Source organism: Rasamsonia emersonii, assembly GCF_000968595.1.
Source record: "Rasamsonia emersonii CBS 393.64 chromosome Unknown ctg1118621760673, whole genome shotgun sequence".
NCBI lineage: Eukaryota > Fungi > Ascomycota > Eurotiomycetes > Eurotiales > Trichocomaceae > Rasamsonia > Rasamsonia emersonii.
Window position 1 is genome coordinate 3,780 of NW_013562821.1, and position 10,222 is coordinate 14,001.

Sequence of the window (10,222 nt, forward strand, 5' to 3'; positions counted from 1 at the left end):
AGTGTCACTGCAGAGCAATGCCGTCAGTTCTCATCCTCAGCACAACAGGTGTGGACGATGCTCGAAGTCCTCTGACAGGGTCGCGTCGTACTAACCAGTCATCGCTGGACGAATCCTTTGTCATCTCTCATCAGCTTTTTTCTGGTCAACAGCAGACAGACAGTGTTCGCCAGCCAGCAAGACAATCTGACAAACAGAGACACGGGGCACAGAAGACTCAAAAGAAACAGCCAGACGACAGAGGTTCGCTCACATCGGGTGTCATCGCCATGCTGCCAGACCACTAGCGACCCGTCTCCACAGACACTCCTGGGCTGGCTCCGGCCCGTCGGTGTGAAACTATGCCAGAAGAGCAATCTACCATGCACCGTCGCGCGAGATGGAGGATGGAGCCGCTTTTTTTCAAGGCAAAGTCTGGGTCGAGGGGGGACAGCCCCGCTGGACAGGAGCACCGGCACCGTGGACTTGGTTCCCTGACGGCACGGGGAGGAGCGAAAAACTTCGACGCAGCAGCCACCAGCGCAACAGAGCCGGAGGAAAGGAGAAGGGAAAAAAAAGAAACGAGACACAGAAGAGAAAAAAGGCCGCCCTGCCCGCCGTGCAACCAGCCTAGGGCTCCTTCTCCTGCCCATCGCCGGGCCCTCGCTGGCGGGAACCCCGCCCTCAGGACGGCGGACGGAGATTTGGCTATCAGGATCGACGAAGCACACAGAGCTGTCTAGGATGCGCGATGGCAGCCACGGCGGCCCACTTCCTATTTTTTGGGAGTTGCAGTCGGAAAGTTTATCACGCCAAGTTCCAGCGCGACGGTGGCAGCTGCAGCGCCTCATCGGCGATGCCTCTGCGCGCCAGCGAGGCCAACGACCGACCAAGACCCAGGCGGGGATGGTCTTCTGCACGGCGTGCGTTCATCGCCCGAACAGGCACGCAGCTGCGCGTCTTGGCTGCAGAGGGCCCGTCTCGGCCATCCCGGGGCACCGTTAAGCCCCTGCTCTGACACCGGCACCAGAGCACGGGCGTCCCAGGATCCTGGAATGCGAGCGTTGCGAGCCTGCAGTCGAAGCGATGGTGCGTCCAGCGTCCTCCATCGTCCTACCCTCCACTGCACGACCTGATTCGAGTTTGGCCTACGTTTCTGTTCTGGAAGATACGAGTACGGAGTACGGAGTGTTCTGAGTATCGACCGCCAGCCCATCCTTTCCCATTGTGATCTGGTCCAGGTATAAGGCCCCAGCGCAGGAGTGATCAGTCCAGGCTCGTGTTTCATTGCGTGAAGAAACGCCCACGAGGACGAGCAACGGGCTCGAGCGGCCCGCTGCGACTCTCCGTGCGCCTGTGTGGCTTGTCTCTCCAGAGTCAAGAGTCGTCTACCGTCTACGATGAACTGCTGAGTTACACCCCGCCCATCGCTCTCTGCTTGGCAGTGCTTGCAGGGGGCAGGACAAAGTCGACGGCAGGGGCACAAGCTGCACAACCGATCGAAGTGCCGGAGGATTCTGCTGACCCACGGCCGCGGGTTATAACAGGCTTAACAGCGCGGCCGCTATTATGACTGTTGTTATTATCTGCTGCTGGCGTCGGATGTTTTTCCGACCAACAGTCTTGCACCGTCCAAGAGCCAACGGCCCAGCTGCTGTTCTTGGGAAAGCGGTTGCGGGAAGTTCCGCAGGCTCGATCGACAGCATCATCCTAAGTCTTCTCTCTCTCGAGGAACGGACTCGTCTTCGTCCACATCTGCTGGTCTGAAACTACGGCCAGGCTTCTCTAGGCCATTCGCCAGTGAGATCCGCTACGGAGAGGCCTGAGTAGGCTGAGTTAGGCCGGGACTAGCTGCCAGATCCAACGCTCCGGTCGTCTGCCGGCGTCATCTGCCAGAAGACAGCAGCCGCCTTCCAATGAAGAGAGCTGGCCGCTGTCACTAAAAGTAGCAACTATCGCGCCCTCCCATCCTAACCACAGAGAGCTACCGAATCCCGACGGCCTTTGCTCCAGAGTCGCCCATCATCTGCGAACTGACCTCCGCCTAGTGACCGTTGTGATTGCCAGCCTCCTGCAGATTCCGACCGCAGCACTCCGTCCTCCGTGCGGCGCTGACCGGTGGTCTTATTGATTCTTCAAATAGTTACCCTGGACGCCCAGGATCATGATCCTCGTGCGCAGCATACACCAGGGGCGACCCCTTCAACCTCATCTCCATTCTCGATGGTGCTTGACGACTTTCTCTCTCTGACACCGGCCGCACTGATGCAGTGGCAACACCGCCAGATCATTGCAAGTGTCATGTTAGCACTACACCCGTGACGGTGCTATTAACGTCATACCAGCTGGATGTCTTTCACTGAGACGATGACACGAGGCCATTTCGCCGAACCGTCTACTCCGGCATTTGGATTCAGACTGGCAATCTGCCCCCAGTGCTTGGCAGGACCACCGGCCGTTTTCTCGGAATTTTCGATGATGTCACTCGTTATGACTTAGAGGGCATGACAGCTGGAGTCCGCGGTGATCTTCCTGTGGGTTTCTGGGTTTCGATAGATGGCCGTTACTCTGCTAAACCCATTGGATATTGCTGATTATGACGACCTGATTATAACGGCCAGGGGAATAGCAACACTAAAGAGGTACGGAGTATCTGGCAGCAATCCAGTCGGCACACGTCCCTAGAGAGATGCCGAATGCCCACCATCTCACACGTCTTGGACTCTGACATCCCGGGAGCCTTATCATCATCATCGTCAAGTAAGATGGAGAAATGTTGAAAGTGTAGACACCGAACCGGGAATGAGACGTGTCATCTACGTAGGAGTTACTACCCAGTGGACATTAGCTACCTGACAAGGACGAGTAGATCTCCCGCCGGGGACCCCTACCTGCAGAAGCAACCAGGGATTGATTGGCTTGCCTGGTGGTTGTTCTCCGCCGGATAAACACTTATCACAGGCAACGAGGCAGCCAGAGGGCCAGTGTATGTACGGAGCATTCTGCCTAACAGGGCTTCTCTCAACGAGCCAGGATCCAACACCAGACCACGGCAAGAATAGTAGTCACGACGGCGGCAGCAGTGAGTGTGATAACGGGGCGACGCTGGGGTGGATCATCGACTGGGAGGTCAGGTGGAGAGGGCGGTTGACCTGCCTGGCTGACCGACTGTTCTCCGCAAAGAACAAGGTCAAGGACACGCATCATGCAAGTCGCAGAGGTCACACCCATGCTGCCAGCAGCCAGCCTGCCAGTCCCTGCGTCGCTCGCCCACTGCGGAGGCCGGTGTGCGGAACTCGTCGGCAGCGCGCAGCCAGGGTCACGCTATCGTCGACAACAGACTGAGGAGGGAGCACGAAGTACCTGTGCGCTAGCTGCGGTACCGCAGATATTATTACCTAATATCTGTTTACGATTCTGCGCCTTTTTCTAGTAGTACTACTGAAGCGGCGGTGACGCAGAGGAGAGAGTCCGGGGTCGCGACTAGCGGGTACGAGAACCGTGCGCCCACACAAGAAAAGCCGCTGCGTTGCCAGCTCGTCGGATCTCAACTGACGGTTTGAGCATAGTCCATAATAGTAACAATTAACGCCAAGTTTGCCCGCGCCAGATCGGAGATTCGCTCCATGACTCATGTCGCCCGCCGGCCGCGCGAAGGATGATGGCTGCCGCGAAGCTTCCTCGCAGCCAGACTCTCCCAGCAACGGCCTCCCCCTAGGCGAGTAGGTGGTTTCTCGATGGGGCCAGAGGCACACCGACTGGGGGAGTCCATGGCGCCGCCGATCGCAAAAATTAGGGGCAGGATGCTGCCCAGAATGACCCCCTGTCCAGCGATGACCGGCAGCGCAGGCCTGTCTCGCCCGGCAGTCTCAATCTGCGCCGTCGGGCTTGGCTACGCGGCCATGGCGCTTCCTGCGGGCTGACTCGCTTCCCTGCTCGACACCAGAGACGACGGCGAGGACGTCCAGAGTACCGCGCTGACGGTAACCTTGGGGAGACCCTGATGGCCCCTGAACCAGGCCGCTGGATCTGCAGGCCGACAGGCTTTGATACACGTCCCACACTAGACGACGAACCGCCCGTAGTGCAACCACAGGCTCGGGAACAGAAGAAGGTTGTTGGTACGGAAATTGGAACCGACCCCTATTGCTGGGGCATCCGCCCATCTTCTTCTTCCTCGTTCTTCTCGATTATTATGGCAGGGGTGCCTGGACGATTGCCAAGGTGATTGGTCGCCGCATTGGTTGCAGCGAGTCTACGGTGGCGTGACAATTTGCGGCTGACTTGGGTACTTAATAATAACAATTGTTCTCTCATTCGAGGTGCAAATCCAGATAAGTGAGGAATGGTGTCAAGCGATCTCGGGTTGTTGATGCTTAATGGAGTGTTTCATACCGCCTCGAACTAGCTCGGGTGGCGTTGCAAATAACGCACTACTAGGGATACGTTCCCAGCTACTCGGGTTCACTACCGAGTATACACATACGAACACGACTTGGAGCCGAATGCTCGACGGCTGGCCGCCTCTGGAGAGTGTTTCATCGGTCCCTGACAGGGCCTGACTCCCTTTAGTCGTCGACTCCACACCGTGAAGTTCCGAAATCTAGACGGATGGCTACATATGTCTCAACGAAGAACCAGTTCTAGTCCTCGTATTAGCACCGATTGGGAAGGACCCCAGCAAGGACCATGTCAAAAAAATTTTTTTTATTATGGTTGTTATGATCAGCCTTTGTTGTCGTCCGCTTGTTGGGTTAACTGCACAGATTATGAGCTATGAAGCTCTGCAGAGCTTCCCACCTGAGTACAGGCAACCAAACAAACCGTTCGAAAAGCCCTGAGTGCTTTTCCCAGCCTCTATCATTTCCTCTTCCTTGTTTACGTTCTCGATCTTCGGCGTGCCATGTCAGAGACCTTCCGAGACAGCTGACGAAGCCTTGTAGCGAGTCCAGAACTTGCGCTCCAGGCCCAAGCTGAGCCATCAAGGCGGCCACAAGGCCCATCTGTTGCTTCCCCAATGTGGGTTCATTAATTATAACGATCAACATAAGTAGCAGCCCGTTTTGAAATGGAAGGACCACATCTTCGCTGGTCGAATGCTCGAGAATCGGACACGTTGGGTCATGCTTCTGCACTTGCAGTCCTCGCTTCCGGGTCTTCCTTTCGAAGCCGTGTCATCCGGAAGAAGATGCAGAAAACGAATTCTCCGTTGCGTGTCGTGTGGGAAAGGGCCTGCAAGGCTGCAACACAGAAGAAAGAGACTGTTGGAAAGCTGATCAGAGCCAGCATTGACACTTGTTTAGCGCCCTGCACTGCGTATGCATGATGTATGTCTACCAAAAGGAGGCAACGCCCACGGAATCACGCACTCACAAGTGCGTTGTCTGAGACTTGACGCAGCTGCAGCCAGAGAAAACAAACAAATTCAGCTAGGAGATTCATCAGAACCAAGCCAAGATTCTGCGGTTGGTCAACGAGGTCGATGCACCAATGTCCCAATCCGGTGAGCATATCCGAACAAGAAGATGAAAAATCGAGTCGACGACCCGGCAGGTCCACAATAATAGTTAACTAGGTAGGTTGGTTGTATCTTCAGCATTGACATCATCAGGTATCACACCGCTTCCCTAGCGATTACTCCGTAGTGGGCATCTAAGCAAGAAACCAATGGTGAGCAGTCGGATCATTTATCCTGTCTCATGACGATCAGCTAGCTCAGCCCCCTGACAACAAACAAGAAGGGAGTACGGAGTAAGGCATATATGCAGTCCGTACGAGACATGGAATTATTAGCGAGAAGTTAGAGCCAACACCGTCCATCCATCATCCATCCATCCATCCATTGATTAACCGACATTTTACCGCCACCATATACTCCGTATATAAGCATGTCTCAGTCATCGTCGATCTGCCTGGTAAGTCGTAGTAACACAGTTTATTCGTTGGGATCGTATACAGAGTATCTTGCAGGAAGGAGAGAGAGAGACGGAGGTTGGATAAAAGATAAAAAAGCAAACAAACAGGAAGTCCATCCATACTCCATAGCAGATGTGCTGCAGCACTCTATGTATTAATAATGCGTTCTTGCATGCATGCATCCTTTGGGGTTTGTTTATTTTTACCTTTTTTGCCGACGACGTTGATCAATCAATACCTTACCTATCTACTTGCCACGCACTTATTTACCTAGGTACAGTACTTACCTAGGCGCAGGATGTATGTAAAACTGGAAGGTTAATTTAACATGCTCCGCAAATACAAAAAAAAATTGATTGTATCGACGAGAAACAACGAAGGACGATCGTCTATGGAATTTTGACTGAGAATACTGGGTAGAATATAGAAAGAACCTGGACCTGGAATTCCTAACTGACAGGACTAGACTGTAAAAACGACGGTTAGTCAGAGAAAATAAGCGAGAGAGAGAGAGAGAGATCAGAGTATCAAGAAAAGAAAGAAAAGAACAGGCTGATTACACCCCCAAATTCTAAATATATATGTAGAAGAATCGATCCGTATTATTTATTTATTATTCCATCGTCCTTCCTTCATCGTCTTGAGTATGTACTGTACATACATAAACACTCGCAAGCCTTACAGATGAGATTGCTTTTTACTCTGTAGGGCTGATAGCTTAATTAATGATTTCTGCCTAAATTTTTTTTCTGTGCTGATGATGAATACAGTTTCTGGGCTATAGCTAGAAATAATAATAATAGAGGCTTATGTTTGTGGCTGTTGAATCAGCTCTTTTATCTATCTAAATTTCATAAGCCTTTGTTTGTTGTGATTGATCCAGTGATTGGTTTTATTTTGTAGGGCTAATAGATTAATTAGTGATTCCTGCCAGATTTTTTTTTTCCTTCTACATGTGCTGATAGTGACTATTGTTTCTGGGCTGTAGATAGAAAAATAATAATAGAGGTATGTATGTGGCTGTTGAATAATCAGCTCTTTGATCTATTTAAATTTAATAAGGCTTTGTCGTATGGATGAAGGTGCGTATACACGTACCCATCATGGCTGTAAGGATAGTGAGCAGTGAGATTGCTTCGTTTCTAATGCTTTCGAGAGGTACGATTGTTTTATCCTATTGCCAATATTATGCGTTTCACACTTGAGGACTGCTGTAGTTGGTCATAATATAAAAATGCGGGGAGAACTGATGCCAGGGACGGTAATGATGCGGAGTGCGATTGCAGAAATCTGGCATTCAACACATTATAAATCAATCAGATTTAATTCAAACTCAGCTCCCTTTAATTCCATTTTTATTTTGATTGATTGTAATACTCAAAAATTCTATGTTTATTGTTCTCGTACTGTTGAGATAGACCTTGCTTAGTCATCACGCCAAGACCACCCGACTAGCACGGTTCTGTCCGACTGAGTTGCAAGGAAATCCCACCCGTCGTGATCAATATCAATATCGCCGCCAATTACCAGTCCCATCCATGCATTCGGCACCCTATGTCTTTTGGCAGGCATGCGTATAGGCATGCGCTGCAGCAGCAGCCCGCTGCCTTGTTTCTCGACCATGTCTGGATCAGCGAGGAGCACCTCGCCTCGGCGTTTCGGCGTTTTGCCAACTACCACCAGCGGCGTCACCAGAGCTGGGTCCCGGGGCCATTGGAGGCCAGGAGACGCCTGGCCAAGCGAAAGAATACTGCCTTGGCCGTTGTAGGTGGTGCTGGTCCGCCGGTGGATGTGGGCAGCTTGTTTGGCGTCAATGGCAGCGGACACTTGCGAGGGAATGATCAGCCTCTGTTGACTACTCCCTCCTGGCCTGAACCGCTAGGTAAGAGATTTCCTTGTCAGGGGTGCTTTTCTGACATTGCTAATCGGACAAATTAGAAATATTCTCTTATCCTATACCCCCTCCGGAACCCTCGTTATCTGCCTCACGCGGTGAAAGCAACTTTGGCGTCAATGGTCTGCCGTCGTTCGTTTCTGGCTCCGATGGCCGTGCAGTCGCCAATGGAGTCCTTCACAATCGGGAATTTAATGAGCACTTGCAGGATTGCCGCACAGTACAAGACATCAAGAAGGTTGTGGACTTGTTCCGGGTTGACGTTCCCCGTGAGCCAGCTTACAGTCGGAGGCTGTTCAGCCACCTGCTCTCGAAAGCAATCCATTCCACGAACAAGATGGTTGATGAGATCCTGCTCTTTCTGGATGATCCGACTCTGAATCCTCCGACAGCGGGTAACTACTTGGCGCTCATGAAGCATCTCCTGCGATACGAGGTGAAAACAGCTCAGAGGCACAAATTACTGGGCGCAGTGGTGAGAGCCATCGAACTGGGGCTGATCCCCGATACCGAAATTGGACCGATAATCAAGGCTCTTTCGAACGTCAAATCGGGCGGCACGACGCTGAAAAGTCAGGAGAATCTGAGAGAGTTCATTCGTCACCATAGGCGCATCTGGGAGGCTCTCCGAGGCTGCAGTGTTTTGAAATTGAGAGATTTGGACGACAGTCTTCTTGACCAGTGGCTCAGCGAGTTGTTGCTGGGTGTGACGTCAAATGAAGAGCTCCTGCATCTAGCGAAGGACATTGTCCTAGCAGGCCAGGAGTCCTGCGCGACTGTCCGTCGCTGGATCCCGACTCTGCTCGGGCAATTTGTGCGACTTTCGGTGCGTCCGGACACCATGCTTCATTATCGGAAAGTCATTGTGGGCTATTTCTGCGATCTTTTGAGACCACTGGATGGCGATCTTGCTGCAGAATATCTCCTCCAGGTAGCAGAGAATCTAGCATTCTCACATACAAGTGAGCAGGACTGGAATTCCGCTCTGGAGAACTGGCGGCGCTGTTTGTTGAATATCCCCAACGCTGAATCTGTGGCTTCGTCTCGTGTCTGGCTTGATGTGCGACTACCCGATTCGCAGAACGTGTCAACCGAACACCTGATCGTCCTTCGACTGTGGATGCTAAGTGCGCTGCGAAAGGCCCTCCGTGAGGATTACGATGACAACTGGCTGGTGCAACCGAAAGCAACCGACCCGACCATCACCACCCTTCTGAAGCAGTTTGATTGCCTCACGTCGGGTCAAAATGAAGCTGATTTTTTCGCCAACCTGATTCAAGTCCTTCAACAGCTGCACCTCCCGTATAATACCGTGATGACGACGGCCTATACCGTCATGACGATGAGGAAATTAAGGAATCGAAACGCGCGCAAGGTGTTGGAACAGCTCGAACGGTCGCAGATGACCCTGGAGGAGCTCGTCGCGGATACCAAGGCGTTCAATGCGACCAAGTCGTTTTTGTTTCCCACCTTTGAGCGGATGATCCGAAAGATCGATGTGACCACGCCGGAATTTGTGCGCGACAGCATCCGTTTGGTTGAAAGCGGGAAACAGGGCGCTCTCGACCTTAAACGTCTGCTCGCCTCTCACACGCCGTTGCACATCGCCCTAGCCAATGCATGGCCACGATTGCCGAAGCCAAGTAAAGCGGAGCTCTACCGTTTGAGATCCGCCGAAAGGAAAGCGAGGAAAGTAGCGTCAGAGGCAGAGAAGCCGGTGATCTTATCCGAGCCGCTGACAGAGGAAGAAGAGGAAGAACTGTCGAAATACGACGGCCCAGACCCCCGCGCCTGCGTAGAAGTCATGCACCTCCTCGCGCTCACCTTCGCGACCTCGGAGAAGATACGCGCCAAAGATGCGTTCGACATGGTGCACTGGCTGTACCTGTTCCTGTACCGCCACCAGGCGCCCATCAAGCCGGCCCTTGCGCGCGCCATGTACCACGCCGGCGTGGTCCGGTACCGCCGGGAAAGACAGAATGTTCCCCTGAAGCAGTACCGATATATCATGGACGTGGTCAGGAAGTTTGAGGGGCCGCATGTGCTGAGGATGTTGGAAATGAGTCCTCTAGATGGGGAAAAAACTGGCTCTAATGCCAGATCTCCTGAGGAGACCAGCTCTCCTGAGGATACTCGCAATCCCAAGGATACTTGATATTATCTCTGCCTGCCCTGCCCTGTTAACGATCCAGTCGATTGGATCTCAAGGCAAGGCATGTGGGACGGAGTGAATGTATGTACATACATACAGTACATGTACTATATATGTACGATTTCTCATGAAAGGAAAAGGGGGAAAAAGGGAAAAAGGAAAGATGTAAAATAAATACAATCATTGCATTATACATACACCGTATGTGGAGGTGAAATTAATGAAATAAAAAAAAGGGATATTCTTTTCGTTCTGCGTATATATATATATATATATAGTAT

The 10,222-nt window shown here is 52.2% G+C and overlaps 1 protein-coding gene across 1 annotated transcript; it reads left to right on the plus strand.

Moving 5' to 3' along the window:
• Positions 1 to 7,449: 7,449 nt before the first annotated feature.
• On the plus strand, positions 7,450 to 9,944 carry T310_8187 (uncharacterized protein; the record flags this gene model as incomplete). The annotated part of the gene is made up of 2 exons (XM_013469032.1): positions 7,450 to 7,777; positions 7,834 to 9,944. The coding sequence occupies 2 exons, from the start codon at positions 7,450 to 7,452 to the stop codon at positions 9,942 to 9,944; spliced, it is 2,439 nt and encodes an 812-aa protein (XP_013324486.1).
• Positions 9,945 to 10,222: the final 278 nt, after the last annotated feature.